The 21,848-nt window shown below is 38.8% G+C and overlaps 1 protein-coding gene across 2 annotated transcripts in view; it reads right to left on the bottom strand.

Moving 5' to 3' along the window:
- LOC134530556 (multifunctional protein r) overlaps nucleotides 1–21,596 on the bottom strand; it is a 163,279-nt gene extending 141,683 nt beyond the window's left edge. Inside the window, exons 1-8 of one of the 2 annotated variants that reach the window (XM_063365482.1) lie at nucleotides 21,196–21,596; nucleotides 19,373–19,511; nucleotides 14,843–15,122; nucleotides 13,407–13,720; nucleotides 12,160–12,345; nucleotides 11,324–11,693; nucleotides 10,117–10,350; nucleotides 6,332–6,553 (exon numbers count right to left, since the gene is read on the bottom strand). In XM_063365482.1, coding sequence (XP_063221552.1) covers nucleotides 6,332–6,553; nucleotides 10,117–10,350; nucleotides 11,324–11,693; nucleotides 12,160–12,345; nucleotides 13,407–13,720; nucleotides 14,843–15,122; nucleotides 19,373–19,511; nucleotides 21,196–21,301 — 1,851 coding nt within the window. In that variant the 5' untranslated portion in view covers nucleotides 21,302–21,596. Of the gene's footprint in view, nucleotides 1–6,331; nucleotides 6,554–10,116; nucleotides 10,351–11,323; nucleotides 11,694–12,159; nucleotides 12,346–13,406; nucleotides 13,721–14,842; nucleotides 15,123–19,372; nucleotides 19,512–20,543; nucleotides 20,803–21,195 lie in introns of those variants that run through there. The other variant, XM_063365483.1, reaches the window with a different exon arrangement.
- Nucleotides 21,597–21,848: the final 252 nt, after the last annotated feature.

Genomic DNA, 21,848 nt, shown 5'->3' with positions numbered 1-21,848 from the left:
TTTCTCCATGGCATGCCCATTAATCGATACCCTAATCGCTCGTACACGAATCGACACGTCTCATAGTGTTAACCCCCTTCCACCAACCATGTGGAGCGGCCAACTCACACCTCAGTTGAAGCTTGGTTATGGGAATGTCAACATGGCTGCAACGATAAACTGTACGGCGAAATGCGAGCTGCGTGGAGTCATCCGTTTCTTACAGGCAGAAGGGCACACTGCAGCAGAAATACATCGCCGAATGATGAACTGCAGAGCACTGTTAAAACGTGGCTGAATAGGCAGGAGGCATCATTTTATGCAGAGGGTATTGGAAAGCTGGTGCATCGGTACGACAAATGCCTCAATCTGCACGGTGATTATGTGGAAAAATAGAGTAAAGATGTACGTTTCTTTTGATATTAAAATAATTTCCCAATTAAATCGAGTTTTTTTTTACAGCCGATCGGAGGTTGAAAAAAAAATAACCCTCGTACATAAATTTTAGTCTTAAATCAAAACTAGCATAGACTAAACTAATATTAACTGACACATTTATATTAGTTAAATATAAATGTTTCTTTCTCAGATTCAATAAAAAATTGTACATGACGGACTTGTTCAGGCTTTGCAATTTATGCCCTGTTTGGTTAATTGTGATTTGTGCCCTTTTTCCTTGTATGGACAGTGTTCAAAACGGCGCTAGCATGTGTATGCTGGTCGTTTGTGTCTGATGTTTCTATCATTTCTTTATTGTAGTGTTTACATACCAGTCAAATTCTTGTTACCAAAATGGTCCTCGGAAGAAAATAGTCTAAACAATGAACAGGACTGATCGCTTAAGTGCACATTTGTGCATAGATTCCAATGCCAAAAAATTATTTAACTGAAACATAGGCAGAAACTTTAATGTTTTATATCAAAACGTATGAAAATCTGTACCTTTATGTAATTTTTGGATTTATTTACGTCAAAAACTAAGCAATTGCTTTTAAGGTTTTTTTTGTCCAGTAACTTTTAAATCTACCTATGATTTCAACAAAATGCATATTTGATCAAAATTATGAACAAAACATATTCCATTTCTAAGACAAAGCCAGAGGCAGTACCATCAGCCCGCTATCAACATCCATGACTAAACACAACAATCATAATAAAATATTTGTGTTAAAAAATTTTTTTAATTTCATAAGTAAACTTAAATCTCAGTGACAGCAGGGTAGATGCACTGGAAAATCAAAGTTAGAGGTAACTGGGCATGTAAGGAATTGACCATGGTCCATGACCTATAGTTCAATATTATTTTTTTGTCTGTTTCCCAGAAACCAACACAGTGAATATTGACCTATTTTTTCCCCCTTATGTATTTCTAACGTGATGCGAAAATGTTGTTATTAGAGGGATTACCATTTTCATTCTTATTATTAAAATTTGATTTTTTTACTGAGTATAATTTGGTATTGGTATTCAATACGAACAAAAAAAAATTTATACAGGTGCACCATCCTTTATCCGAAATTCCAAAACCCGAACAGCTCTAAAATCAGAAATTTTTTTTCGAAACTTCAACGTCCGCGATATTGTTCGCAGTTGTGTGGCAAACTCAAGTCGCGATCGCGTGACTAGTGCGAGCGAGTGACTTGGCAGCACTGCGTCAGCAAGGCAGCATGCAATTTGGCAACGCCGAGGCGCTGTTTTTACCGTTTGTCCGGCAAACTAGCACCAGTTACAGCTTGCTGCTTGGCTACGATAGGAGTTGTTTTATCGCATTTAGTAGTTAACCGTGTTGTTACGCGAACGTGTTGCCATATTTGAAGACGGCAATGGCAAAAAGGCATTCCGATATGAAGATGGGTGGTAGCGAAAAAAAAACGAAAACACTTAACATTATCAATAACTCAGAAGGTGGAATTATTGCGGAAACTTGATCGCGGCGTGCCTGTACGACAACTAACAGAATTACAACTGTGTACGATTTGAAGAAACAAAAAGACAAATTGTTTATGTTTTTTTAGTGAAAGTGACGACAGAAAAGCAATGGAGTGTAGGAAAACAATGCATAGGGCACAAAATGAAGATGTTGACCGTGTGTTGATGGAATGGATTCGGCAACGGCGAAGTGAAGGCGTGGCATTGAATGGCCTAATGATAATGATGCAAGCGAAAAAATTTCACGAAGAACTAGAAATTCAAGGCGTGTGTCAGTACTCAGAAGGCTGGCTGCAAAAATTCAAGAAACGTCACGGCATCAAATATTTGAAAATATGTGGCGAAAAAGCTTCAGCAGACCACGAGGCAGCTGAAAATTACATAGATGAATTTGCCAGGATTGTTGCAGATGGAAACCTCAGCCCTGAACAGATCTACAATGCTGATGAAACGGCTTTGTACTGGCGCTATGTACCCAGGAAAACACTGGCGCCAGCTGATGAGAATGCGCCGTCTGGATATAAAGATGCTAAGGATAATTAACTATTCTTGCTTGTGCTAATGCAGCAGGTACACACAAGGTGAAGTTGGCAGTTATAGGAAAAAGCCAGCATCCTAGGTGCTTAAAAGGTGTGCATAATTTACCAGTGAATTACTACGCGAACAAAAAAGCGTGGGTCACTCGTGAGATGTTCACTGACTGGTTTAACAACCATTTTGTCCCATCAGCACGAGCTCATTGCAGTGAAGTAGGATTGGATGATAACTGTCCTGTTGTGTTGTTCCTAGACAACTGCTCTGCACATCCACCGGCAGAACTTCTAGTTAAAAACAATGTTTCTTGTGTGTACCTACCGCCCAATGTGACGTCTTTATTACAGCCTTGTGATCAAGGAATTTTGCACTCCATGAAATGCAAGTATAAAAACAACTTCATGACGTGCATGCTAGCTGCTGTAAATAGAGGAGAGGGAATTAAAGAATTCCTGAAGCATTTCAGTATCAAAGACGCACTGTATGCTATCGCGAATGCGTGGAATCTAATTGAAAAATCAACATTAACAAATGCTTGGAATAGGCTTTGGCCTAAAACGGTTTTTGACTGCGAAGAAGATAATGAAGATGACTTTGTTGGATTTTCAACCTGTACTGATGAGCGATTTATTGTGACAAGCCTCGTTTCCTATGCAAAAAACGTACCAGACAGTAGCATCAGTCAACTTGAGGCAGCAGACATTGAAGAAATGTTAAATGTTGACGAGGATGTACCTGTTGTGCATTCATTGAGCGACTCCGAAATTGCAGGAATGATTTTAAACCCTGACAAGAATGCAGATGACAGTGACGATGACGTAGAAGAAAAATGTGATAAGATCTCAACTGACGACATGGTTACACTGTGCGATAAGTTAATTGCAGGACTCGAGCAACATTCATTTGTAAGTGCGCAAGAAGTAATGTCTGTGTATGCGATTAAAGAAAAATTACTTAGTCAGAAGCTTAAACCAAAACAAGTGACCCTTCAAGAGGCATTTAAAAATGACATTATTCGTGCTGCTTCATCTTAGGAGAAGGAAAATCCTGCTCCCGGCCGATCACGAGACGTACGAGTTGACGGCGACATCGGCGGCGATGACGACGCACCATAAACATTCTCCAGATGTTTTACAGTATCAGTTGTTAAAAACAAATTATTTTGGCGATTGTTTCAGGTATTTATTTATGCTGCAGTGTTTATTTACGTAATGTACTTTGTTGTTTTTGTACTATGTTGCTTGAAATCTTTAATACATCTGACATAACCTAACTTGGCTTTACTAGGCCTCCTGTATTAAATTTCCGAAATTCGGAATGCAGACCATTTCGGATAAATTATTATGCTCCTGTATTTGCACACACCTGTAAGGCACCATTCCGAAAGCTACCTGGAGTGATTTTGGGAAACCAAAATACAAAAGCCGGGCTGAGACTGGAACCTGGTTTTTCTTGGGTGCAGTTCAGTGAGTTAAGAGTATTTGTCCCATTCCATGTCAGAATTGTATTTTTAGTTTAACACTGTTAAATTTGTGACTTTTTGAGTGGTGAAACTAAAACAAAATAAATAAATAAATAAATAAATATATATATATTATACATATATATAATATGTATATAATGCGTACTTTTTGCATAATTAGTTGGCAAGTTGAATTTTTAACATTTTTGTGCAATATGGATAAAGAGAAACAAATGGGGCCAATAAATGAAAATTTTTATTCAGCCTTTTATAATCATAAAAATTCTGATGATTTTTAAAAGCCCAGGTATTGACTTTAAACGTTTAAACTAGAGGTGGACAAGAATGGCATTTTTACTTCGGGACAGAATTCGGTCATGAAAGATATTGGATTTTCAGGATCAGGAGCAACAGCATTGAAATTGTCACTTAACTTGGTATACAGAAAAAAAAAATTACTATGTATTAAAATGTCTGTCAAAAACATTTCATCCATCCCATAAACCATTAGTAGACAAAATGATTTCAAGTTAATAAAATATACATTGATACATAATGACAAATAATAAGTAACGCATTATGGAAACAAAAACAAACATCTTATTCCCTACTTACTGCAAATTTTCGTGAAGAAATACTAATTCTTCAACATTTTACTTGTTAGTATTTTGTTACTGACAATATTGCCAGCACTAGAGAAAAGACGTTCATTGGCAAATCTCTGTTGCAGTTTTTTTTTTTTTTTTTTTTAAAAAAAGAATGAATAACTCATTTATAGCTCCTGTGGTTGAACCATACTCACTTTTTAGGACAAAAGGGTAAAAGTGCATTGCATCCTGTTATCAGGTAATTTCTTGAATTTCCAAATAGTGCTAAAGTCACACCAAAATCACTTTTGCCACTACTGCCTGGAATGCCAAATTTATAAACCATGCGTTTTTATTCCATAAAATTTACCGTAAACAATTATAACATCCACTTTCATTCTCATTTCTCATAATTAACTTATGATCATACATGCTGACTAACTGCAAAAACTTAAAACAGCTCTAAAGACTCTGAAGGAAACAGAAATTTATAGCCTAATTATTTGAAACCAAGACTGCGTCTTTCAATTTGTTAAAAACCGAGTCTGTATCATTTTGAATGTCATGTGTTTAGCAACATTGTTCTTTGCTGCTCTCATGAAGTTCATTTTCAAACACAATCTAATGGTAAAGATTAGTTTGCAGGAGATTTTAACTATTAAAAAAAGTTAATTGTTCCCCAAGTATTATCCAGAGGAGAAAAATTATTTCCGGAAGTTCGGGAATGGTCTTTTTCCCAACTTTTATCCTGAGTTTCAAGATCCCGTCCACCTCTACTTTACAACTAAAAAGTTACAGCTTTATATTCCATTTTATTCTCCTTATCCATATTGCACAAAACATTAAAGAAATAAAGATGCAACTTTGTCAGCTAATTATGCGAAAAGTACGTGAAAGATCAGCCATTCAAAAAGTTGGCAAGTTTAGCTGTGTGGAAGGTACCATGTTTTCTCGCATAATCGTAGCACATTTTATTCTAAATTCAAGTTTTAAAAGTAGGGGTGCGACAATTATGAGAGAAAAAAAAATTGTTAGATAAAGTTATTTATGAAAACAAAACCCATTCATGGAAAGTACGTTTAGTATTTAAAAAGTGAAGTTTAAAAGAGCACGCCAAACAGTTTAAATTAATAAGTCGTGAAACAAAAACTTTTCTTCAACTTTAAATAGAAAAACCAAAATTGTGACGTGAAAGCAAGCCACTTGAATGTGTGACGTGAACTAACGTGAAACTATGGTCGTTGTACACACTTCCCACGAAAGAGTGCGGGCTATTAAATGTAGTTAACTCGGCATGTGATAGAGTGTGTTGCATGCATCGGCGAGATAATCGATATTCGACTACGTGTGCGCGCTCTATACGGGAAGCAACATAACCAAACAAGTATGATGCCAACTAGCGCTTTCTACATTATTGTAAATGGTACATTGTGACGACGCAAACAAACAGATAAAGGTTATAACGTTTAAAAACGTCTTTAAAAGAAAATTTACACGTCAGACAACTTCGTATTTCCGTTAATTAAATAAGTATGTGGTAATGTCCGAATAAATATTTGATTTCTACTTAAAAATACATAGTTTTATACGGAAAAGATACCTAAACAAAGTGCTCGGCATCTAATAGCAGGACTAAAACAACATGCAACGTTTACGCGAGAAGTTTTTTTATCCCAATTTTGACGGCCTAAAATATAGGTGCAACGATTATGCGAGTGCGACGATTATGCTATAAAAGAGGGTAAGTATAAAATAACGACCGGGAATGGTACATATGCCCTTCATGGCTGACGTGCAGTTTCGTTTTGCCAGCCGTGGGGAGGGAGGGCAGCAGACTCACGGTGATGCAGTTGTCGCAGGCGTCCCGAACCACCTCGTACTCCACCTCCTTCCAGCCACGCAGAGACTTGTCGATGATGAGCTGGCCGGAGTGGGCCAGCGCCTGCTGTGCCAGGCAGCGCAGTTCCTCGCGGTTGTTGGCGAAGCCCGAGCCCAAGCCACCCAGCGAGAAGGCGGCCCGCAGCATCACCGGGTACTCCAGCTTCTCCGCAGCTTCCAGCGCCTGGGGGCACGACGCATCGTTCGTCTGCACGTCTCCGCCCAGCACTGCCTTCCACCAAAAGCTTCTACTTTCAACAACTAACTAACCTACACCCTATTCTATAAAGCTATGAAACATGAATATCGCAGTATAACCTCATTATTTATTGACCAGTTGCAGAAAAAAAAAATATTTAAAGCTTGTTATATGTATGTAGCTTTCCTAGGTTTGTGTGAATACTGTTATAATTTAATAAACTAATGATAAAGAACTTTTAGCATGATTTTTTTTTTTTTTTTCCGATTTTCACATTTTGGTAAAAATTTCCAATTTTTTGACGGTTCCCGAGAATGTATTCGTAAAATCACTGCTTCGTTAAATCCGGGGTTCGTGACATCGGGGTTCTAGTGTATTTAACTACGGCAAGCAGAAAACGTACATGTAAACTAACCAGTAAAAATAAACTGTCTTTTGACATATTTTCTTTAGAGGTGGCCTGTAAGGCGACGGACTATTCATGAAGATTGAAGTGGGTTTAAAGCAAAGCCGTCTAGCATTGTGAGTGACAGCATCCTGCCATTGTACAGCTGGTTTCTTAGCGAGTAGCAATTTGGGAAGGGGGAGGGGGGGGGGGGGGTTTGAAATGAACTGACAATTTCTGAAAACATCTATTACAACCCCCCCCCCCCCCCCCCATTACGACCCTATTCCTGGGAACCGTGAGGGGTCGTTTCAGAGAGGTTTGACTGTAGTATTATATACAGTGAAACCTCGTTAACATTATCCCGCTTATTACGAACGACTCGTTAATATTACCTATTACTATTTCCCCGTGAAATATGCCCATTAAACACAATGAAGATTTGTTTGGTTAATACGAAATTCTCGTTATTATGTATAGCGAACAATAACAATTCCCTTCCGTATAAACAAACAGTCATGTTTACAGTTTAATACGAACCAAAGATTACCACAAAGATACGGCCCCGCCTGAGTGTCCGAAGTGTGTTTTTAACTCTTATGTTTTCAAAATCACTCGTTCGTGTGTTCGATATGTTCAGAAATCACTCGCGTTTGTACAATATTCGATATATCGAACTTCACGTGGGATTGTATTTACGTTCGATTTTGTACTTCCTTTGTATACATGAATCTGTGCCGGACTAATAAAATCAAAATATATATTACGCCTAACGTGTTTAATATTTGTGTACGTTGTAATGAAAGTTTAAGTGAATTATCTCGTGAGAATTTTATTAAACTTTAGAATTTGTACGTACACACATAAAAATGGAGGCAAAACGTAAACGCAAGGAAATTGCATTGAAGACGAAAATTAAGATAATAAATTCAGTTCGTCAGGGTGAAAAAACGAAAACAGAACTTTCTGAAGAGTTTGGTATATCAAAATCAACCTTAAGTACAATTCTAAAGCAAGCAGATAAAATAGAAGAAGCGGTCAGGAAAGGTAGTAATCAAACTAAGAAAAGGATGCGCGTCGGTAAACATTCCGAATTAGAGGCCAAACTGCTGGAGTGGTTTCATCAGATGCGCGCCGCCAGAGTTCCAATTTCCGGGCCTATTATCCAAGAAAAGGCTGATCAGCTGGCACTGCAACTCAGAATTGATGATTTCCATTGCAGCAACGGATGGCTTCAACGCTTCAAAGATAGGCATAATTTGGCTACAAAAACCATTTGTGGCGAATCTGCAGCTGTCGACCAAACAGCAACGAGTGACTGGCTTCAGTCAGTACAGACCATCGTAAGTAAATTTGCACCACAAGATGTGTTTAATATGGATGAAACAGGGCTTTTTTACAATCTGTTGCCCAATAAAACTCTAACCGTAAAAGGTGAAAACTGCCATGGCGGTAAACACAGTAAAGTTCGTCTTACAGTTTTACTATGTTGTAATCAAGATGGCAGTACTAAACTTGGACCCTTGGTTATTGGCAAGTCTGCCAAGCCAAGATGTTTCAAAGATGTTGCAGCAAAAAACCTGCCAGTAGATTACGAGGCAAACAGTAAGGCTTGGGTCACCACAAAAATTTTCCAGTTGTGGTTGTTAAAATTGGACAGGAAAATGGCGACTCTAAATCACAAAATTTTGTTATTGTTGGACAACTGTGCTGCACATACTGCTCATGGTATGAAGTTGGAAAACATTACCTTACTCTTCTTGCTACCAAATACAACATGTGTGACACAACCACTCGACCAAGGTATAATACAGTGCTTGAAAAGAAACTACAGACAGCGCTTGGTGAAATACCTTATCAGGCAGTGTGAAAAAGGAAAGACTGAGCTTCCTAGATGGTCAGTTTTGGATGCTATCCGCAGTATAGCCATGTCGTGGGACAGCATCAGCCAAAAGACAATTGTGCATTGCTTTGCAAAAAGTGGTTTTGGCCAGCAAACTGTTGAAGAACCTGACTGTGATCAACCTTTAGAGGATTGGCAAGAGTTAAAAGAACATGTGCAAGTTGATAATGACTTCAATGAGTTTGTTCATATTGATGATAGTGTGTACACCAGTGCAAGATTAACTGCAGAAGATCTTGTTGGTTCACGAGGATTACTGGAAACACCAAGGGCTGACGCTGTACAGTCACTTTGTGAGGGTGGTACAAGTCAGGATAATGATGGTGATGACGACAATGGTGAGGTAGTGCATAAACTTCCAAGCAAAAGTGACACAATCAGTGCTTTGCGTACACTGGAAAATGTACTTGCTGCAAGTGATGTGCCAATTGACTTGATTGCAGGATTTGAGAAGATATGTTCTGCTGTAAATGATATTTACAGAGATAAGTGTTTCCAGAAAAAAATTAATGATTTTTTTAAACCTATGTAAATATATCTTGCATACTTTGCATAAGAATTGCTATACACTCAACAGCAATTAACTGTACGGTAAATGTTAATCATTTTTGTCAAAACTTTGGAAGCAAATTAAATAAGAATACATACATATGTTTATGTATACTAATTATCAGTCTGTTATAGTATATTTTATTAAAACTATTAAAATTGCTTCTAAGTGTATTTTGTTAGTGTGCATGTCAATATCTGGCTTCTATTACAATAATAATATTCCACATTTTTAGTGCTCTGACATGTAGGAATTCAATATTTCTTATCGAGTTCTTATTCTACCTATTGGCTCAAGAACCTCATTAATATGAACCTCGTTATTACAAACTGAAATATTTTACTCCCCTTCAGGTTTGTATTAATGAGGTTTCACTGTATACTAAATGAACTTTGTTAGAAACTTTTATCTTTATTTAATATTATAAAATTTTTATTTCATTTGACTCTCTTTTAAAAAATTTTTTATTGAAATTTAGGATAAATGTTCCGAATTTCACTATTGATACCTTTTACCAAATATGTATTTGCACATACCCTAATCTTTTAAAAGAGACCAGTACTAAATTTTAATCCAAATTTCTTGATGCCAAGAATAGACGAAACTGAGAACAGACACCTACTTGGGACAAGAAAATGAAATGTAGGTAATTAGTCCTCATGCAGTGAACAATCAGTTTTCCAATTTTCAAGTAGATGTTGTCGACTTACCTCTTGCACTGAATGTACAGCAGCACTCGGGGCTACATTTTCCCCTATTTCTTGAATGCGCTCCGCAAATATTCTTCTATCTTCTGTATCTACGATGGAGCGTATTGGGGTGCCCAGGACTCGGACATTGTACTTTTCAAAGACACCAGACCGTTCAAGCTTGATGCCACAGTTCAATGCTGTCTGACCTCCAAAGGTTAGTAAAACACCATCTGGTCTCTCCAAAACTATGACCTGGCAAAAGACATTAAGACACTTTTGTTAAATCATCTGGACCAAAAAAAAATAGATTCAGAATGTTGGTATAACTATTAATACACCAAAACCCTGTTAAAAAGTTTCTCAAGGCACTTGAAATTTTGAAATATATGTATGTATTTATAGAAGATAATTTTTTTAACTTATTATGCAGGAAATTTTCGTAAGTGGAATATTCTTGAGATATCATTAATAAAAACTACAATCATTTTAAATAAGACCAAACAGTCCTAACTATGAATGTTAACATTAAAAATGATAAAAGGTAGAACTAAAAATTAAAAAAACACACATATTGTTGACATCAAAGCTTAAGCAGGGCCTTCCATTCAAAGACGGGCAAACTAAAACACACTAAATGTCTCAACTCATTTAAAAAATAGCTTTCTGCTTCAAAACACTGTTAACATACAACACACTGGCAACTGATAACCGAATACTGATTAAAGGGTGGCACAGCCTTACGTGCACATTAAAATAACTTCAAAGAACCATTAAGAGTCAACCAAAACATAGCTAAGTTCTATTGTAAAATCAAAATTACAAATTAAATTTAAATGAGCCAGAATGGTCTCTGAACAAAACTAAAATTTGCATGCACTAAGGTAGCCTAATACCACTTGCAACAAACACTGATGTTTGCAGCAGCTCTAGCGGGACAAACAAACACTGTTCACAGATTGACACAATGTGTTCCGCAAGGTCGAGGCGCACAACAGTGTAAGAGTTGACACACACAAGAGATGACAAGGCCACACTAGTCTGTGCACTGACTACTTTGTCATAACTTGAGACCGAGTCAAAACAGTACACATTAATACCCCGAGTGCATCGGAACAAACATAGGTTCTGTTGAAACGGCAAAGGTTCCTGTGGCCAATGCGAGTGCAGAGGAAGGTCACACTGTTAATGGCCGAGGTAAGACAGCAAGACAGAGCGACAGACATACCTGCTCCACGTACTCGGGCACCAGCGGCAGGAAGTACACCTTATCGGCCAGACCCTTGCTGGTCTGCACGGTCGCAATGTTGGGGTTGATGAGCACCGTCTTAATCCGCTCCTCGTGCAGCGCCTTGATGGCCTGGGAGCCGGAGTAGTCGAACTCCCCCGCCTGGCCGATGGACAGCCCGCCCGACCCCAGGATCAGCACCTTCCTGGGGAGCAGGACGGAGGGAGGGGGCGGGGCGGGCGTGGGCGCCAGGCGCTCGCCCAGCAGAGCGGGCACCGTGGCGGTCGTGCCGCGGGCCAGGTCCAGGAACACGTCGAACAGGCACTCCAGGTCCTGGGGCCCCGCCATGTGCTCCGGGTGGAACTGCACGCTGCAGGAAGAACCACACACCACCTTAACAATGTCCACGTGGGAAGGAGAGGCTGGGGCATCAAACTCTTCACTTCTACAGCAAAGCTAGTCATTCTGATTGTTTAACTAAAAATCTTATTTTTTGTTTCATCTTATTTACGTACACTACTGAACAAACACAATCTTGACTAACACATAAAATATTCCACAATCCAAGAGAAAAAGATTCATGTTTATACATAGCATTTTTACAGATTGTAGTTCTGTATACCTGGGATGGGAACAAAATGCAGTACCTTCTCCCACACCTGTTTTTCTCTTATGTCCATCTCCTTCTACTTAACAAAAATACCTTATTAGGGAAATCCCCAGCTGACCCTCTTCATAGCCATATGCCAGGGACCAATCCTGTTGCACCCCAGCCCGAAGTCTCACCAACAGGGCTCTCACTGCACTTCAAATATCCCTAAACAGAAACTACGCACCTGAAGTAGGGTAAGGAGGTGTGGACAAGACCTTCATTGGTGCGGTCGTTGGCATTTTTGAACAAGGGCAGCCAACCCTTTGGCAAATACGAAACGTCCACTGCAAAGCCATGGTTCTGCGACGTCATGAAGCAACGTCCGGTATCATAGTGGGTGCACGGCTGATTGTGTCCGCGGTTTCCAAACCTGGAGAGCATCCATCAAATCAATACTCACTGTATTAATTACTGTTGACAGCATTGCTAACATACAGTACCTCTTAAGAGGACTATCAAGCCTACATACAGAAACATACACCATCACAGAGAATAAATGACACTAAGTTCAAAACTAATCCTGTCACCTACAGTCAAACCTTAACATGTCGTTAAAACTTGAAGGGACTAAAATTTAGTTATTTTGCTATAGTGAGGTTTGTATTAACTAAGCTGTAATTATACATTTAATTATGATTTTTATGTACTTTCAAAATCAAATTTAACTAGAGCTAAATATATTTTTCTTAATTAATACATGTCAACACACTTAAAAAAATAACAATAATATCCTCCAAGAAAACTTTTCACAATTTTTGTATATCAAATATTTTTAATATGGATTGTAAAATAAAATTTTAGAATGGTTTACATATGTGGCTCAGAAAAAGAAAGTTTTTCACTGTAGTAAGGATTAAAGACAGAAGAATAAAGCAAAGGTACAGAAAGAAACTACCTTACAAAAGACATAAGAACATTTTGGAAGAATATATAATTTCTAAGCTTTTTTAACCAAACATATGCTAAACCAAAGCAATGGCATCAGTATTATTTTAGTTGAAAATTCACATTTTATTTACATTATACTGGGATATTTGTATTAACCATCCTTTGCTACATGTAACTGTTTAACCTCAGAACAAAAACTACTTTGTATTACATAATAACCATACTTTTGTATGATATAAAAACTACTTTGTATTAGGTACATAATAACCATATTTTTTTTTAGTGGTTTGAATTAAATTTTGGTTAAATGGTACTTAATTCCATGATATAACTTGTATTTTGGTGATAGATTGTACACGAACTTGCATTTCAGCATTATGGGGTGTTTTGACACACTTTTCGGTGTTATTTCGGTTTTATTACCATTCATCATACAATCTTGTCCCTGCATATGGCACATCATTTTATGCCAGTGTATTTAACCTCTTAACCATATAAGCATGCGTCTACATCTGAACGAAATTCATGACACAGTTCACTCACTTCATTTTATAAGTGGTGCAGCCGATGGCGGTGGCCAGCAGCTGGTGTCCAAGGCAGATCCCGAAGATGGGCCTCTTGCGGTCGCTCGACACGGCGCGGCGCAGGTTGTCGATGGTGGGGCGACACAGAGCAGGGTTGCCGGGGCCGTTGCTCACGAAGATGGCGTCACACTCCTCCTCGTCCAGGGGGTGGTCCCAGGGCACCACGTCCACCCTCGCTCCGCGTTGAAGCAGGCAGCGCAGCTGGTTGTACTTGAGGCCGCAGTCCACCACGCACACGCGCGGCGAGCCGTGTGGGTTGTACGTCACCGCAGACTGGCAACCCACCACACGACGTGCAGTCCAACCAAAGTTAATGTCGAAGATGTACGTCGCATGGTCGTGCACAGAGGCTCGCACGAGACGACGTGGTGGGCTCCGAACCACTTGGACTACAACTCAATGCTCGGAAATTTGAGTCATGCCGGGGTGTCATGAGACAATCCATGGCGCTTGCCACACTAGCGTGACAACTTAGCAATCACAGCCACCGAGAACCCATTGCACACATTCTTGCTAGCCTATCTGCACAATTAAGAAATACAACTACTTGCCTGAAAAGAACACCATGTTAGACATGATACTACCAACCATAACAGTACAAGAAGAAGCAAATGTTTTGAGAAAGAGGTGCAAAAATTTTTACATAGACCTACTTGCACACAAGAGTTTAACAAAACTGCAACTATGTTGACAGCTATTTCTAATCTAATCTTGTTTTTCGTAGTAACTATATTACTGATGTGTGTATGTGTGTGTAATCCAGGCACATCCTCAGCACACACACATGCACGCACGCACACACACATATATATATATAAGTAACTATTTATATAGCTTTTTGAAATATTTAACATAATTAATTATTTTATAGTTTTGGAATACCAGAATATATTGAATATCTAGTAACAAAATGCTCATTAAAGTTAGATGCAGATTGTTGATAGTAAATATGTAATTTTATGTAAACTGTAGGCATGGGTGAAAATCTGTAGGTTTTCAGGAAGGTCCACATGACAATGTTTTATCATTCCCAATTTACAATAACAATTTTTTCAAGCGCAAGCAGGCCCCCTCAGAGAAAGGTATTTTTATTAAAAAGGAGGAGGGGGGGGGGGGTGAACCCCCGGATCTTTGCTCATGATTGTAAGAACGATTGTAAGAAAAATTTGAATTTGGCAGCACAACTTAGTACATGACCAGTGGATTGCCATCATTGAACATGCAGCTGTGTTTTTAAATTATTGCCCTCTTACCAGAGCTTGGTTTCGAGCCAAGCACAGGTATTAACTAATTAGCAACTACAGGCTTTTTTTTCCATCAATGTGTGGTGTTTAGGAGATGTTTTTCAGACATGAGACAAGCTCCAAGGTAGCTCCATGTCCCAGAGGCACCCACCTTTATGGACACCTCCGCCACCAGGTTACGGCTGTTGGGGTCTTCGAGGGAGAGGGCAGACAGCTGCGGATCCACCGCCACCTGCACGATGCGTCCCAGCATGGAGCCCTTCTCGCGGAGCCGCTTGGTGAGCGCGCGGGTGTCCACTCCGTGGATGCCCGGGACCCCATGCTGCCGCAGCCACTCCGACAGCGTGCGCCTGTGCCGCCAGTGGCTGGGAGTGTCGCAGTGCTCTCCCACCACCAGGCCCGCCGCCCACACCCGCCGCGACTCGAACCAGCTGAGGCATGTCCACGGTTCAGCGACAATCACCTCCGCCCTCTCAGACTGTCATTTATATTACTAACATTTGTGCATTATTTGTTTTGTGACAGGCTTTCTTGCATTGCAATAGTCTCATACTAAATGAAATCTTAAAGACACATATCCACACTCTTTCACAGGACTTTTAACATTAGCTGAACATCCTCAAAGATAGCGACGCTTAGCCGTGAAAGTGTGAATGTGGCGTGAAGTCAATTGAGGTTCTCAATGCTCTAAAATGAGTTACACAACATTTATTTATCAGTTCTGCATAAGTTTTTTTTTACTTATCTGGAAAAGACAACCTTTTTTAGAGTGACCAGTCACTAGCCAAAAACTGTCACGCCACATAATTGCTCATGCATTGGCCCCCTAGTATTGAAGTGATTTGTTTATAACCCATGTGTGAACACCTTGTAATAAAATTTACAAAAAAAAATCCCTGCCAAAAAAAAAAACACTTATTGTAGCCTTAATTCCAGTTTATAAAAAGCTATATCTTAATGCCTTATTGACCAAAGGAAACCACCAACTGATGCTTTGAAACAATTTACTTATGATATCAGAAGAAAACCTACAAGGGACAGTGACATACTGCCCTCTACCCAGCATAACCCCCTGTGTTTGTTTCCAGTAGTGAGAGCTAGTTTACTATTTGTACACTTAGAGGTTTAGTTTTGAGTATATATACATTGTCAGCTTAATCCAGTTTCTTGACCATTTTAAATGCCACTCAGAATGCAAATTAATGTAAACTTTCCCAAGTTACCTACAGCCTAACACAGAAGCAAAACGGATGTGAAGATAAAAAGTTACAGCTTAGTAGAGGCTGTCCTATCTGAAGGGCACATCAATTTGTTCCTGCCAGCATTAATGCAAGGTCCAGAGAAAGTAACTGTTAACCACAGATGTTTTTCTGGAAAACTTTCAAAATATAATTTTTGAGAACTAACGCAAAGGACTTTAATCTGGAAAGTTCAATACCACAACTATGTCAAAAAGCGAATTTGCTGGATTATCAAATGTCATAGTTTTAATGTGAAAACCAAAGAAAATTTAATATATTGCACAATGGTATTTAAAAAAAGAAATTATCTATAGAAAGAAAAAATACAGAAGTGTTGGTTGTCTTCATTGTGGAAATGTAACCGTGATATGTGAAATGTTTACAATTACAATTAAATTATTAAACATAAATTAAAACATACTACTGCCGGATTATAGAATTTTCCAAAACATAAAATGATAGATTAAAGACTATTCCCTATAGTTATTAATCATATTTGATCATTCTGTAAAAGGGCATTGTGATATTACAAGTTCTTTACCTGCAAACAATTTTATTTTTCTGTAGTTCTTATACCAAGGTACAGTGTCCGGCAAAAAGACCTCCCATATTTGGAGAGGGCGCTGCGTGAGTTGTGGTGGGGATACGTCGATGGAGGGGATATCGATCGATAGCGGTAAACGTGTCATTGTCAGTAGGTGCAATGGCGTGGCATGGTGAACATTGTGCGTTTGTTGTGGAGGAGTTTATTCGTAACGGAAGTTCTGTGATTAATACTCAGCAAGCATTTCGCATTCGGTTCGAACTTGGCCGACATGATTCTGTTCCGGATAGAAAAACTATTCACGTTTGGGTATCAAACTTAAGAACAACAGGTTCTGCACTGAAAAGAAAATCGCCTGGCCGACCTCGGACTGTTACAACGCCGGAAAATGTGGCACGTGTGAGAGCATCCATCCAGCAATCTCCAAAGCGTTCAGCACTTAAACAGGCAGCTGCCCTAGGATTGTCTGATCGGAGTGTAAGAAGAAACCTGCAAAGAGATCTTCACATGCACCCATACAAAATGATGGTTTCCCAAGAATTAAGTGAGAGATATTTTGAAACTCGTAGAGCTGTGTGTGAGGACATTCTTCAGAACATTCCCCCTGGTGCTGTGTTGATTTCATCTGAAGAGGCCCACTTCCACTTGTCAGGTACTGTAATAAACAAAATTTGCGCTACTGGGCAGCAGAAAACCCACAGGAACTTCACCAACGACCACTTCACAGCCCTCGTGTGACAGTTTGGTGCGCCGTTGCAGAATTCGGTGTGTGGGGTCCGTAATTTTTTGAAGAAGATGGGCTTACGGTAACGGTTAATTCGAATCGCTACTGTCACATGATTGAGACCTTCCTCCAACCTAAGTTAAACCAGTTTCTTAGAGACCATGCAGAGGGAGAAGTCTGGTTCCAACAAGATGGCGCCACAGCTCACACTTCGCGGCGATCTCTAGCAATTTTGAGAGACTTGTTTCCTGGACGTCTTCTCTCTTTGCGAGGAGACATCGCCTGGCCCCCGAGATCGCCTGATTTATCACCTTGTGACTTTTTTCTTTGGGGACATTTAAAGGCGCAAGTTTATAAACATCGTCCCACAACCCTGCAAGCACTTAAGGAGGCAATCACCCAGGACGTGGCTGCCGTTCCACCGGAAATGACACTACGAACTATGGACAACTTCCGGGAAAGGCTTCGTCAATGTGTCAACAATGGAGGACACCATTTATCTGATATAATGTTTAAAACCAAGTAATTTTAAATGGGATAATATTTGTTGTTCACAATTAAAAGTATTTTTTCTGTATCTTTCTTCGTTTGTTTGTATCTGCCTTTTGAAATATGGGAGGTCTTTTTGTCAGACCCTGTACTATTAACACCATATTGAAGACAGTAAATGATGTTGTGATATTCATTTGTGTTGTGAGAACAAGAAAAAATTGTAACCATTTGTATTTACTAGTTACAAAATATAATTCATAGAGTTTAAACTAATAATATAATCATCTCTTTAATTGTTGTTATGGGTTTACTACCCTAAATGATTTTAGCATTTTAACTTATTATATTTACTATTAGTTCATGTCTTGTTTTTGTTACTTGATTTGCGTTGTCGAAAATGTTAAGTTTAAAGTAGAACCATTAGAGTGTAAATTGTTAAATTAATATTGTTGTAGACATTTGAAAATTAATTTTGTTTATTGATTCTTGTGAGTGAGGTTGTGATAGGCAGTGGTCCATTTTTAATGATTTTAAAAAGCTATTATTGAGAGAATTTGTGTGATATTGCATACTCATTTAAATATTTCATTGAACTCATTGAATTTATGCAATGCATAAATGTAAATATCTGCACTAGCAATTGCAAGCACTGATAGTGACTCTGAAAGTGTTAAGTAATTTTTATGGTATTTTATATTGTCCTCTGTTGTGTTAATGTTCCAAGGAGGAATTTTTTTGAGGAGGTTAGGTGTTTGCATTTCTGTGTGATAATAACTGAAGTGAAAGTTTGGTTATGTAATGAGCAACAATTACAATACTAAAAACTCAAAAATCGTGAAAATGCATAATTCTCACAAAGATTTTTTTATTCTGACTGGATTATGGAAATCCAGATACTTGTAAAGGGCCTTGAAATTGAAGAAAAATTGTGTGGTTTAGCATATTAAATATAGAAAATAAAAATGTAAAATTATTACAAACATTGTCACTTAAATCTTGTAACAATTGTGCAATAGTTTCCAAAATGAATATTTTCTAGTTTTTAACGCATTTATCCCAAAATTTTCCAGGACTTCTTTGGCCTTTTCAATACCAAGTGAGATTTGAATAACTATCATATTGCATGAAAATTAAGTAACATTAGTATATTTTTATATACACATACACGCGTGTATGCGAGTGTTGTGGAATCGTTTTCACAGAAAAGATGCCGTTGCTAAAAATTACCACAGAGATGAGTTGAGATGCTAGGAGAGGTGTGTCTGACCACTGCAATACCTAATAAGACCTAAAATAAGGCCTTTGTATCATAGAGAATTCAATGCTGCGGCCTACAACACATACGACTCAGTTCAGCTGGTGACAGACTCAGAGTTTTGGAGGACCACTGATCCGGAGACACGAGGCGACAGATGGCTTAACCGTAGCTTCCCAACTTCCAGCCGAGCCTCTCCAGCCTGGAACCAGCAGAGCTTCCCGCGAAGTCAGCGAAACTTAACAACTAGCGTCTTGTAGCAGTCTGCGCTGTCTTACCATCAGTGTATTACTTGGCATCTGCAAGTCGTGCACTTACAGCAATATTAATTACAAGTACAATATCACTTAAGAGGTACTATAAAATAAGCATTTCAGTCTCTCACAGTGGTTAGGAGTTAGCTGGTATATGTTTCCACAACTCACCAAGGCAGGCCGTGCTCGTCTGTTTCGTCCCCAGGAACGCCATAGTTCCCAATAAGCGGGTAGGTGAGCACCAGTATTTGGGCATGGTATGAAGGGTCGGTCAGGGACTCTGGGTAACCCACCATGCCCGTCTGAAACACTGAAACACCAGCCTCAGCATGAGACATCTCCTCAAGGGGCCCGCCTAGTAGGGGGTGTATCTGCGTTGGTGAGGCGGGCTGTTAAGTGCGATGCTCGTTAGTGCTTCTAGCGTGGTGTCTCCTCCACGCACAAGACTCTGGACTGGCATGTCGTGCATAAGGCAACTATGAAATCTGAGTAGTGGCCATAACATTATATGGTGGAGTAATGAAGGTAAAGGTGTACCGCAAGTCCCTTAAGTGCTTTCGAGAATTTGTACCGGTTGTTTTATGCCAAAACATTTCTCTGAAAACATGCCTTATAGCCATTTAAACTTTTCTAAAAACAAGTTTTGGGCTTTAGTGTTTTCCTAAATTCTTTTCGTAAAAAGACTCCACTCTGATATCTTGACCAGTTTTCAAATTGCGTTGTTTTTCCTGAAGCTCTGCACACCGTATGTGTGTCCAGGTAGGCTGGACCCTAAAGGGTCCCGCCTAGTCAGGGGTGTACTTGTGTTGATGAGGCAGGATGATGAGCTACGCTCTCCGATGCTTCTAGCACGGTATTGCTTATAAGCGCAAGGCTGTGGAATGGAACACATACTTGTCGTTATGCACAGGGCCACTGTGAGAATTAAGCAGAAACCGTAATGTTGTATGGCCAAGAAATGAAGCCTAAGATACAATGCAAGTTCCTTGTGTGCTTTCTAGTATCTCTACAAGAATTTCATGCCTAAAGATTATTCTCAAAACACACATTTTAAGTATTTTTATTCTCTTAAAAATACAGTTTAAAAACTAAATCTGCTCTCAGCATATCCTTAAATGCTTTTTGTAGACACCACTCGAATATATTCTGCAGTTTTTTGTTTGATTTATTTTAAAGCACTGCACAATAATATGTATGCACCCAGCTACGCTGGGCCCTTGCCTAGCTCTCAGAAGTTACAGCATAAAATATTTTAATGCTCACACCATGATACTCCTTGAAGTTACCACCTAAATGGCATAGGTTTATGGTATATATTACTTATTGTCATTTAGGCATTTACCTTTTCTATGAGGTAATCAAAAGTAAGTTTCTGATCATGGGGATTAGTAATACAAAAAGTATTGTGGCAGAGTTTAATCCCAAAACTCTTGCAATATCTCTAGCTTTGGCTAGAATTATTACATTGCAATGCACTCTGGACAGAATTACAACTGTTTTAATAATCCAACATTTTATTCCATGATAATATGCATTTAAAATTGAATAGTAGCCTACCATCTCTACCAATTTACCTATGGCATAGTTACAATATTAATAAAAGAACTGCAGGCAAATGAGAAAATTAGAATTATAGTCTTTTATTTTCATCTTTAAATTGTTTATTATATGAATAACAACATACAATAAACTCAGTTTGTATATAGATTAAAAGAAAAATGAAGTAAGATAATTGTTGCGCCATAGTTGGCTATGTTGAATTTGTGTCATTTAACGCTTATTTATAATTACGTTGCCGCTGCGGTTTCCTTCTTAAATTGAAGTACACATACCCTCAATAGCCTGGCCATTTACTGACGATTTTTAATTTCAAATATAATATTCGTGTTGTGATAACAGCACACAAAATTTTCATGACATCTTGCCACATAAGGTTATGGCGGGAAACATCGCATATTATAAATCAAAACAGGAATGTACAGTATTAGTTTTACCTATTTCTCCATCTGCTTGAACTTCTGCGCCGAAAGATTCTCCAGGCAGAACAGTCCCATCTTCAAGCACAAGGCAACATTTTCCACTTTTCTTTGTCAAGCACATTTTAAGGCTTCATTGACGGAAAACGGTGATGTTTTGTTACCGTAACTTCCTAACGCTGGCCGGGAAATAGTAGCGCACACAGTACCCGCTTTACGACACCCGGCACGACAAGCGATACAGTGAATAATTTACGATAAAGCGTTAACTGTTTAATGATCACGGAACCACGTGTGTGTGATACAGGAGCTCCAGTGTTGCCACACCACACATACATCAATCCATGAACTCTAACCGAACTTCTAAACCGAAGGCTAAACTCAAGCGATACGACACGAGTGACCTCATGACCCCAAAGACTCCCAGCGAACGACGCTCCCAGCTGTCAAAGTCACCACGAGTTCATTAAACTCTGTTGTTTTTTTTCAGGCAAACTCAAACTAGTTTCTAAACTTAAAATAGAACAAAAATATTTGTGTAACTAAAGGTACTAATATTTAAGCAACATAAAATAGGTTTGTATTTGTATTTTGTGTAGGAATGTACATGTATGGTTTAGTTATTATTTAGGTCACATAATGTAAAGGTATTGTAGGCTGACTGACCAGAC

Source organism: Bacillus rossius, chromosome 3, assembly GCF_032445375.1.
Source record: "Bacillus rossius redtenbacheri isolate Brsri chromosome 3, Brsri_v3, whole genome shotgun sequence".
NCBI lineage: Eukaryota > Metazoa > Arthropoda > Insecta > Phasmatodea > Bacillidae > Bacillus > Bacillus rossius.
Note: the sequence above shows the minus strand (reverse complement) of the source record. Positions and strands in the feature narration are given on the sequence as shown.